We start from the raw sequence: 12223 nt of genomic DNA on the forward strand, positions 1-12223 counted from the left end.
ACTGCAACAGTTTAGTAGCCTAGCTAGGACTCTGGCATGTGTCTGTACACTTTCCCTCCGCTGCGCGCTGTAAACGGGACACACAAAAGTAGCGCAATTGAAGTTCAATTCACAGATGCAAGTGCATCAGACTGTAATTTCATAAAGTAGATGACTCAACTGTACACTCATTTATACTCACTTTTGTGTCCTATTCGCCCCGTGGGCCTTGTTTGACATGTGCGCTAGCCTAATTGCCACGTTATGATGGACTTGTCATCATTGCCCTTGCTAGATGGATTGTGTTGACAACCTTAGTTACAGTTGTCAGTTTTTATTTTACATTTTCATATTGAGTATTTGAAACTTGAACAGTGCATCCCGAATGGGTGGAGGCAGCAAACAATGTACCAGGCCAGCTGTGATTTACAACTTGATAGCTACCAAGAAATGTATTGGTAAATTATGAGTCATGCATTGAACTGCATCCATCTATTCTGCCAACAATGCCTTACAGTAAGTCATGGAATTTTGAGTAAAATATAATCTATTATAAAGTTGGGTTTGAAGCATAAATGGATGCGTGCCTCATCGGTCAAGTAATAACAATGCTACGGAGCAGACAATTTCATGAAGCATACTTTTCCAAATATATATCTGCGAAACTATTCACACCCCTTGACTTTTTCCATGTTTTGTTACTTTACAGCCTTATTCTAAATTGTTTTAAATTGTTGTTTTTTCTCATCAATCTACACACAGTGGCCAAAATGTTTTTTTGCTAATTTATTAATAATAAAAAACTGAAATAAAACATTTACATAAGTATTCAGACCCTTTACTCAGTACTTTGTTGAATTACCAGTGATTACAGCATTGAGTCTTCTTGGGCATGTCGCTCCAAGCTTGGCACACCTGTATTTATGGAGTTTCTCCCATTCTTCTCTGCAGAGCCTCTCATGCTCTGTCAGGTTAGATGGGGAGTGTTGCTTCACAGTTATTTTCCGTTCTCTCCAGAGATGTTCGATCGGGTTCAAGTCCGGGCTTGGCTGGGCCACTCAAGGATATTCAGAGACTTGTCCCGAAGCCAATCCTGCGTTGTCTTGGCTGTGTGATTAGGGCCATTGTTCTGTTGGAAGGTGAACCTTCGCCTCAGTCTGAGATCCTGAGCACTCTGGAGCAGGTTTCCATCAAGGATCTCTCTGTACTTTGCTCTGTTCGTCTTTGCCTCGATCCTGACTAGTCTCCCAGTCCCTGCCAACTGAAAAACATACCCCCAGCATGATGCTGCCACCACCATGCTTCACCGTAGGGATGGAGCCAGGTTTCCTCCAGACATGACGCTTGACATTCAGGCCAAAGAGTTCTATATTGGTTTCATCAGACCAGAGAATCTCATCTGGCCACTCTACCATAAAGGTGTGATTGGTGGAGTGCTGCAGAGATGGTTGTCCTTCTGGAAGGTTCTATCATCTCCAAAGAGGAACTCTGGAGCTCTGACAGTGTGACAGTCGGGTTCTTGGTCACCTCCCTGACCAAGACCCTTCTCCCCTGATTGCTCAGTTAGACTGGGCGGCCAGTTCAAGGAAGAGTCTTGGTTGCTCCAAACCTCTTCCATTTAAGAATGATGTAGGCCATTGTGTTCTTGGGAATCTTCAATGCTGCAGAGATCTTTTGGCAGCCTTGCCCAGGTCTGTGCCTCGACACAATCCTGTATCGGAGCTCTACAGACAATTCCTTCAACCTTATGGCCTGGTTTTTGCTCTGACGTGCACTGTCAACTGTGGGACCGTATCTAAATTTTGAGTCTCATATATATATATATATATATATATATATATATATATATATATATATATATATATATATATATATATATATATATATATATATATATATATATATATATATATATATATATATATGCAAACATTTCTAAACACCTGTTTTCACTTTGTCATTATGGTGTGTTGTGTGTAGATTGCTGAGAATTTGCTTTTATATAATCCATTTTAGAATAATGCTGGAACATAACAAAATGTGGAATAAGTCAAGGTGTCTAGTCTAGGCACTGTTATAGGCTGTAAATTCTGTTTGTTAACTCTCAATAGACAGTGTGCAAGGGTTAACCCAGGATGACCCAGAGTCTGAAAGATGCATGCCAGCAACTAGTAAATAAAACAAGCCAAATCCTATTTGTTATTTTGAAGCGCTGGAATATCCAGGTCAGACGACAAGGTTTCTTGAAATGTGATTATTTGCTGATTCCCAAATAGAGGTTTGACAAGTAATTGCGCAATGTTTTTGAACCAGATGCCCTCAATCTTTTTAACTTCTTAGGGCTGAAATCCCGTTAACGGGATCGATATGACAACAGCCAGTGAAAGTGCAGGACGCCAAATTCAAAACAACAAATCTCATAATTAAAATTCCTCAAACCTACAAGTATCTTATAACATTTTAAAGATAATCTTGTTGTTAATCCCACCACAGTGTCCGTTTTGAAAGCACCACAAACGATTGTTAGGTCAGAGCCAAGCCACAGAAACACAGACATTTTTCCAGCCCAAGAGAGGAGTCATAAAAAGCAGAAATAGCGAGTTATGTTCAGTAGTTCAAAAACATCCGGTGATTTTGCAGAGAACCACATCTTCAACCACAAATGTTGATGAAAATACAAGTGTTATGCATGGAACTTTAGATACACTTTTCCTCAATGCAACCGCTGCCCCCCAGCCAGCCCCTACTTTGGGGTAGCCTAATCCATTGTTGTGCTGGCAATGGGCTGTAGAGTTAGTTTAACCACTGCCAGTGAAAAATTAAGTGTATAGCCTAGATATGTTGGTATTGTTGCTCTGACGATCAGGCAGGCCCATCTGGCAAGCTAATTACACTGCTCACTGTTGTGGAAATGGTTCAGTCTGTTTTCATGGCTAAGCATGGCTTTTCATCCCCATAATCAAAACTGGGACCGTTTTTAGTACACTGCGCAGTTAAACATCCTCGATTAGTCTCCTCTCAAATCCAGTTAGCAGCTCCAAGTCTTCATCAGAAGAGATGGAGTTGAGGAGTCTTGATATGTTTTTGACAGACATCTTGAAATATTCTACCTATCTAACATTAGTGACCAAAGATGCTCAGTTCTTGAAAAGGTCTAAATTGGCATATCAACAAAATTATTTTTTGGCTATTAACATTGAATAAACATTGTAAAAACTTATATAGCTAGTAGACTTAAATCATAGATGGACTAATACATCAACTTCATGATGTCTCCAATAATAGGTCTTTCAATGCCACCATAAATAAACGTCCAGCTTTATCCAACATTGACTGAATATTTCCATCTTCAACACCCATCAAATTACAACTATTGTTATTCACCCACCCACTTTCAGTAAATTAAACATACATTTTCTTGTTTATTTTGACAGAGTCCTGTTGGAGTCTCGGCGCAAGTCGAAGAAGATCACAGCCCGAGGCATCTACACAGGTGGCCGGGTGGTGAGGGGAGTGGACTGGCAGTGGGAGGACCAGGACGGAGGGAACGGCAGGAGAGGAAAGGTACTCATTCTGTTGCAAAAAAATGTACCATGAAAAAATGTCTTGCTACGGTGTGATTTCCTCCATTAGGATCCAGAAGGTGATCGGAGGAGTGTGAAGACTGTGGGGACCAGCCTAGTTCGTTTGGACTGACTAGTTCCATCCCAGTCAGTCCCCGACATAAGTATAATTGTGAAAAGACGTGCATACTTCATCGCCACAGAATACACTTCAATACACTTTTTGTTGATGGAGCAGAGCTGGGGAGTATTGTGGATCGTGGCAAAAAACAATGCAGTACATATGATGCTGTTGTATTGCTCGTGCAATGATGTCAGAGGGTTAAAAAGTGTTGGTTGTTTGCTCTAAATTTGTTGTAGTATTGCAAATGGCCATTGCAGTTTCACCATTCCAGCTTCAACATTCACATTGTAGATTTATGAAGAGAACAGCTCCACAGAGCTCTTAATTACTCGTTGGTTATTACTGCATTATCGGAACTAGAAGCACAAGCATTTCGCTTTTAACCAAAATATCACAGATGAGAGAAAAAATTTCACCTGCACCTTTAAGGATGGAAGGTTACCATGGTAGCATGACTCATCTGGGTTTTTTTGCCTGTGAGATGGAGTCTGAATAGTAGAAGCGTTGTCTTCTCAAATCAAAGTTTATTTGTCACGTGCGCCGAACACAACGTAGACCTTACAGTGAAATGCTAACTTAGAGGCTCTAACCAATAGTGCAAAAAAGGTATTAGGTGAACAGTAGGTAAGTAAAGAAATAAAACAACAGTAAAAAGACAGTGAAAAACAGTAGCGAGGCTGTATACAGTGTCGAGGCTATAAAAGTAGCGAGGCTACATACAGACACAGGTTAGTCAAGCTGATTGAGGTTGTATATAGATATGGTTAAAGTGACTATGCATATATGATGAACAGAGAGTAGCAGTAGGGTAAAGAGGGGTTGGCGGGTAGCTGGACACAATGCAGATAGCCTGGTTAGCCAATGTGCGGGAGCACTGGTCGGGCCAATTGAGGTACGATGTACATGAATGTATAGTTAGTCGTGACTGTGCATATATGATAAACAGAGTAACAGCAGCAGCAGCGTAAAAGAGGGGTGGGGGGGAACACAATGCAAATAGTCCATGTTGCCATTTGATGACCTGTTCAGGAGTCTTATGGCTTGGGGGTAAAAACTGCTGAGAGGCCTTTTTGTCCTAGACTTGGCACTCCAGTACCACTTACCATGTGGTAGTAGAGAAAACCGTCTATGACGGGTGGCTGGGGTCTTTGACAATTTTTAGGGATTTCCTCTGACACCGCCTGGTGTAGAGGTCCTGAATGGCAGGCAGCTTAGCCCCAGTGATGTACTGGGATGTACGCACTAACCTCTGTGGTGCCTTGCAGTCGGAGGCCGAGCAATTGCCCTACCAGGCAGTGATGCAACCAGTGCCATGCTCTCGATGTTGCAGCTGTAGAACCTTTTGAGCATATTTGGACCCATGCCATATCTTTTTAGTTTTCTGAGGGGGAATAGGCTTTGTTGTGCCCTCTTCACAACTGTCTTGGAGTGTTTGGACCATTCTAGTTTGTTGTTGATGTGGACACAGAGGAACTTGAAGCTCTCAACCTGCTCCACTACAGCCACGTCGATGAGAATGGGGGCGTACTCGGTCCTCCTTTTCCTGTAATCCACAATCATCTCCTTAGTTTTGGTTACATTGAGGGATAGGTTGTTATTCTGGCACCAGCTGGCCAGGTCTCTGACCACCTCCCAAAAGGCTGTCTCGTCGTTGTCTGTGATCAGACCTACCACGGTTGTCGTCTGCAAACTTAATGATGGTGTTAGAGTCGTGCCTGGCCATGCAGTCGTGGGTGAACAGGGAGTACAGGAGGGGACTGAGCACGCACCCTTGGGGGGCTCCAGTGTTGAGGATCAGCGTGGCAGATGTGTTGCTTCCTACCCTCACAACCTGGGGGTGGCCCGTCAGGAAGTTCAGGATCCAGTTGCAGAGGGAGGTGTTTAGTCCCAGGGTCCTTAGCTTAGTGATGAGCTTTGAGGGTACTATGATGTTGAACGCTGAGCTGTAGTCAATGAATAGCATTCTCACATAAGTGCTCCTTTTGTCCAGGTGAGAAAGGGCAGTGTGGAGTGCAATTGGTGGTCAGCACATGCCCGGAGCACACGTCCTGGTAATCCATCTGGCCCCGCAGCCTTGTGTATGTTGACCTGTTTAAAGGTCTTACTCACATCGGCTACGGAGAGCGTGATCACACAGTCGTCCGGAACAGTTGATACTCTCATGCATGCCTCAGTGTTGCTTGCCTCGAAGCGAGCATAGAAGTGATTTAGCTCGTCTGGTAGGTTCGTGACACTGGGCAGCTCGCTGATGTGTTTTCCTTTGTAGTCTGTAATAGTTGGCTTCCCAAGCAGTTGAAACTGAAACGTAGAAAAACAATCTGGTTTGTGAACAAACGATGTAAATAGCCAAGATACACAATGACAGCCTCACTTCAGTAGACTTTTGTTTCAAGTAAATTAGACCAACTTTTATGCCTATGCTTAGCGTGTCTAAAAATGAATTTCACTCGGCTCTTCCCATGCGCACAGCCCCCAGCCACGCAGTGTTGCAGCACTAGGTGGAATAGGCTATATGGGATTCATAGTTATTTGACTTTGTGCGATTTAATTTACCATCTATGAAACAACACTGCGAAAATACTCTGAAAACAGCTTCTGCAGCATTTATTTTACTGTAAATGTGATCATACTTGACTTCTCACTTACAAATGCGAGTGAAATGCTCGCACTGTGGAGCCCTGACCACTCGCCAATTGTTTAATTCCGTGCAAACTAATTAGCAAGTTAGTATGTAACTCATTTGCATAACATATATAACATATATATTTTTTTCATAAAGTTTAACATTGTTGCAAACTCTGTTTTGCATAAAGCTTTATGATTTGTATATAGTAGCACCCTACCTTAAATTATTGTGCTTAAGTTCCTGTAATTATGTATTCCATACAGACTAATTTGCATATTTTCATAAAATACAAAATTATTTGAATCGTCTCTGTTCTACATCAGCCCTGAAAATGTCATAACAATATGACCAAAATGAAATTAAGAATCCAGACAGGTGATTTGGTGCCTTTTTGACGAGGTTACTTTTTTACCCCCCTCCAATTACTTGAGTAAGATCTCAGTAATGTTAAGTCCTATACTCTTGAAATAGTCTTCTGTGTTCCTGAGAAGCCTCTCTGCAACATGGAATACAAAGTATAACACCACAACCAAAGTTTCATTTTGACCCATACACCCTATTAAAATGTAGTAAATGTAGCCTCATTTTACAGTTAAATTAGGCTACATGTCTTAAAAGCCCATAAAAAATAGGAGGTCCATTGGCGAGAGAACATGCTCCCCTATGGAAATCAAATGCCCTGTCCAACTGATTTGCTCTGTCGCTGGATCTTGCTCCGGTCTAGACTCCAGTTGTATTCAATATAAGATTCCCCACAGTCAATTTTAAAGGACTCATTTTGCTGTGTTATTTAATAGTATAATTTGTTTTACGATGCTGAAAGCAATATGCTCAGGCAACTCCCGCCTCCACACATCTAACTGCTATTTCATGTTCCCCAGCCTAGCAGCAGATCTACTGTTAGTTTATAATGAATATTATTTACCCCACAAAGTGAGAAATAGAACTTGGGCCTGAATAAGAATATAATTCATCTTTAAGTATATACAGTTGATGTCGGAAGTTTACATACACTTCGGTTGGAGTCATTAAAACTTGTTTTTCAACCACTCCACACATTCCTTGTTAACAAACTATAGTTTTGGCAAATCGGTTAGGACATCTACTTTGTGCATGACACAAGTAATTTTTCCAACAATTGTTTACAGACAAATATATTTCACTTATAATTCATTTTATCACAATTCCAGTGGGTCAGAAGTTTACATACACTAAGTTGACTGTGCCTTTAAACAGCTTGGAAAATTCCAGAAAATGATGTCATGGCATTAGAAGCTTCTGATAGGCTAAATGACATCATTTGAGGTGTACCTGTGGATGTATTTTAAGGCCTTCTTGACATAATGGGAAAATCAAAAGAAATCAACGAAGACCTCAGAAAGAATTGTGGACCTCCTAGTCTGGTTCATCCTTGGGAGCAATTTCCAAATGCCTGAGGGTACCACGTTCATCTGTACAAACAATAGTGCGCAAGTATAAACTCCATGGGACCACGCAGTCATCATACTGCTCAGTAAGGAGACGCGTTCTGTCTCCTAGACGTACTTTGGTTGTGAAAAGTGCAAGTCAATCCCAGAACAACAGCAAAGGACCTTTTTGAAGATGCTGGAGGAAGCAGGTACAAAAGTATCTATATCCACAGTAAAACGAGTCCTATATTGACATAACCTGAAAGGCCGCTCAGCAAGGAAGAAGCCACTGCTCCAAAACAACCATAAAAAAAGCCAGATTACGGTTTGAAACTGCACATGGGGACAAAGATCGTACTTTTTGGAGAAATGTCCTCATCTGACCCACTGGGAATGTGATGAAAGATATTAAAGCTATAATAAATAATTCTCTCTACTATTATTCTGACATTTCACATTCTTAAAATAAAGTGGTGATCCTGACTGACCTAAGACAGGGAATTTTTACTAGGATTAAATGTCAGGAATTGGAATGTATTTGGCTAAACTTCCGACTTCAACTGTACATAAAAGAGGGAAGTTGGTCAGACTGTTAATTAAAGGGATACTTTATTTACTGTTCTATTGTAATATTTTCCAATCTTGCCTTAGCCTCATAGCTGTACTTCAAAAAATGTCTTATTTTCCGAATGCACTGTATATTTTCAGACACCTTGACTTTTTCCACATTTTGTTACGTTTGTTGTGCCTTATTCTGAAATAGATTAATAGTTTTTTTCCACCTCATCAATCAAACACAGGTTTGTAGAATTTTTTCAGATTTATTAAAGGGAAACAAAGGAAATTGCCTGTATTCAGACACTTTACTCAGGTTATTTTATTTAACTCAGCAATGGTAAAGAACATCTAGTCGCACCCTTAGCTGCCAATCGATAAATTCTGTCCCCATAGTCTAGCATGTGTTGGAATGTCATATGAATCAGGGTTAGTTTGGCAGCTGGGGTGAAAGAGGAGCGATTACGATAGAGGAAACCAAGTCTAGATTTAACCGTAACCTGCAGCTTTGATATGTGCTGAGAGAAGAACATTGTACCATCTAGCCAGGCCTCAAACTAGAAACTCTTAGTGGTGGTAATCACACCGGGTGGGAGAGGGGCATTCTTCTTAACTTCTTACGGGCAGGTGGGACGCCAATATCCGGTGAAATTCCGGAGCACGAAGTTCGAAAAATACTAAATTCAAATATTTAACGTTCTTGAAAATTGGTGTTGTACATCAAATAAAGCTTAACTTCTTATTAATCCAGCCGCTGTGTCAGATTTCAAAAAGGCTTTACGGCAAAAGCACACCATGCGATTATCTGAGGACAGCACCCCGCATACAAAAGCATGCAAAACATATTTCAACCAGGCAGGTGCGCCACAAAAGTCAGAAATAGCCAAATAATTAATGCCTTACCTTTGAAGATCTTCTTCTGTTGGCACTCCAATATGTCCCAGAAACATCACAAATGGTCCTTTTGTTTGATAATGTCCTTCTTTATGTCCCAAAATATGTCAATTTATTTGGCGCGTTTGATTCAGAAATACACTGGTTTCAACTCGCCCAAAATGCCTACATAGTATCTAATAAGTTACCTGTTTACTTGGTCCAAACATTTCAGACAACATTTCTAATCCAACCTCGAGTACCCTAACAGTAAATAATCAATCAAATTTAAGACTGAATCAACTGTTTCTAATACCGGATAAAAACAACGTGGAGCACGCTCCTGTTCACCCACACCAAAACAGTAGAGTCCACCTGGAGTGACACTTGAATTAATAGGACTACTTCTTCATTTCTCAAAATAAAAACATTGAAAGTTTTCTAAAGACTGTTGACATCTAGTGGAAGCCATAGGAACTGCAACCAGGTTCCTAATAATATGGGTATCCCATAGAAAATAATTGGAAAATCCTATGACCTCAATTTGTTTCCCCCTGGGTGGTTTGTCCTCTGGGTTTTGCCTGCCATATCAGTTCTCTTATACCCACAGACATTATTTTAACAGTTTTAGAAACGTTAGAAACTTCAGAGTTTTCTATCTAAATCTACCAATTATATGCATATCCTAGCTTCTGGGCCTGAGTAACAGGCAGTCTACTTTGGGCACGCTTTTCATCCGGATGTCAAAATACTGCCCCCTACCCCAGAGAGGTTAATAAACCACATTACCTTTTGTTTTGGCGGTGTTCAGAACAAGGTTAAGGGCAGTGAAAGCTTTGTTGTAGAGCGTTTAACACAAAATCTGGCGAGGGGTCATCTGAGTATATGACTGTATCATCTGCATATAAATGGATGAGAGAGCTTCCTACTTCTTGAGCTATGTTGTTGATGTAAATTGACAAGAGCATGGGACCTAGGATTGAGCCTTGGGGTACTCCCTTGGTGACAGGCAGTGGCTGAGACAGCAGATGTTCCGACTTCATACACTGCACTCATTGAGAGGTAGTTAGCAAACCAGGCCAAAGACCCCTCAGAGACACCAATACTCTTTAGCCGGCCCACAAGAATGGAATGGTCTACCGTAGAAAAAGCTTTGGCCAAGTCAATAAAAATAGTAAGACATCCTTGCTTAGAATCAATGGCAATGGTGACACCATTTAGGACCGTTAAGGTTGCAGTGACACATCCCTAACCTGAGTGGAATCAAGATTGCGGACCTGAGAGAATACTATAGACTTCAAGAAAGCCAGTCAGTTGATTATTGACAAGTTTTTCCAACACTTTTGATTAACAGGGCAACATAGAAATTGGCCTGTAACTGTTAGGATCAGCTTGATTTCCCCCTTTAAATAAAAGATGCACCGTGGCTGCATTCCAAGCAATGGGAACCTCCCCAGAGAGGAGAGACGGGTTAAAAAGGTTGGAGAGGCGCAGTAACTTTAATGAAGAAAGGGTCTTAACCATCTGACCCAGGTGTTTTTGGGGGTTAAGTTTAAATCAAATAAAATTGTATTGGTCACATACACATTGTAACGGCGTTCTTCGTTTGTTGAAAGAGAGTCGGACCGAAATGCAGCGTGGTGGTTACTCATGTCTTTAATGAAGGAAAAACGGAACGATACATGAAATAACTAATAAATACAAAAAAAACAACAAACGGAACGTGAAACCTATATACAGCCTATCTGGTGAAACTACACAGAGACAGGAACAATCACCCACGAAATACACAGTGAAACCCAGGCTACCTAAATACGGTTCCCTATCAGAGACAACAAGAATCACCTGACTCTGATTGAGAACCGCCTCAGGCAGCCAAACCTAAACTAAACACACCCCTAATCAACCACAATCCCAATGCCTACAAAAACCCCAATACGACAACACAATAACATAAAGCCATGTCACACCCTGGCCTGACCAACTAATTAACTAAAACACAAAATACTAAGACCAAGGCTTGACACACATGGTTAGGAGATGTTAATGTGAGTGTAGCAAAATGCTTGTGCTTCTTTGTTTCAACCGGGCAGTAATATCTAACAAGTAATCTAAATTCCCCACCAACTACCTAATACACACACATCTAACAGTGTGAATAAGAATATGTGCATATAAGTATATGGATGATGTATGTGATACGAGTAATGTAAGATATGTAAACATTATTAAAGTGCCATTATTTAAAGTGTCATTGTTTAAAGTGACTAGTGATCCATTTATTAAAGTGGCCAGTGATTCGGTCTCATTGAGTTAGTGATGGCTATTGATGGCTATTTAACAGTCTGATGGCCTTGAGATCGAAGCTATTTTTCAATCTCTCAGTCCCGGCTTTCATGCACCTGTACTGACCTCGCCTTCTGGATGATAGCGGTGTGAACAGGCAGTGGCTCGGGCGGTTGTTGTTCTTGATGATCTTTTTGGCCTTCCTGTGACATTGTGTGCTGTAGGTGTCATGGAGGGCTGGTAGTTTGCCCCCGGTGATGGTTTGTGCAGACCGCCACACCCTTTGGAGAACCTTTGCTGTTGAGCGCGGTGCAGTTGCCATACCAGGCTGTGATATAGCCCGACAGGATGCTCTCGATTGTGCACCTGTAAAAGTCTCAGGGGTTTGGGTGACAGGCCAAATTTCTTCAGCCTCCTGAGGTTGAAGAGGCGCTGTTGTGCCTTCTTCACCACACTGTCTGTGTGGGTGGACCAGTTCGCTTGTGTGTGTGTGTGGGGGGGGGGGGGGGGGGTGGTGCTCTGCTGTTTCCTGAAGTCCACAATCATCTCCTTTTGTTGATGTAGTTGGAGGTTGTTTTCCTGACACCATACTCCGAGTGCCCTCACCTCCTCCCTGAAGGCTGTCTCGTCGTTGTTGGTGAGCAAGCCCAATACTGTTGTGTCTTCTGCAAACTTGATGATTGAGTTGGAGGCGTACATGACCACGCAGTCATGGGTGAACAGGGAGTACAGGAGGGGGCTGAGCACACACCCTTTTGGGGCCCACGTGTTGGGGGTCAGCGAAGTGGAGATGTTGTTTCCTACACCA

General features: G+C 41.7%; 1 protein-coding gene across 2 annotated transcripts in view; it reads left to right on the forward strand.

The window, feature by feature from the left end:
* Positions 1 to 12223, forward strand: part of LOC135558864 (E3 ubiquitin-protein ligase mib1) — a 98393-nt gene that overhangs the window by 12945 nt on the left and 73225 nt on the right. For both annotated transcript variants that reach the window (XM_064993044.1, XM_064993045.1), the window contains exon 3: positions 3414 to 3543. In XM_064993044.1, the coding sequence (XP_064849116.1) occupies positions 3414 to 3543 (130 nt within the window). The remainder of the gene's footprint in view (positions 1 to 3413; positions 3544 to 12223) is intronic.

Source organism: Oncorhynchus masou, chromosome 17 (genome assembly GCF_036934945.1).
Source record: "Oncorhynchus masou masou isolate Uvic2021 chromosome 17, UVic_Omas_1.1, whole genome shotgun sequence".
NCBI classification, from domain to species: domain Eukaryota; kingdom Metazoa; phylum Chordata; class Actinopteri; order Salmoniformes; family Salmonidae; genus Oncorhynchus; species Oncorhynchus masou.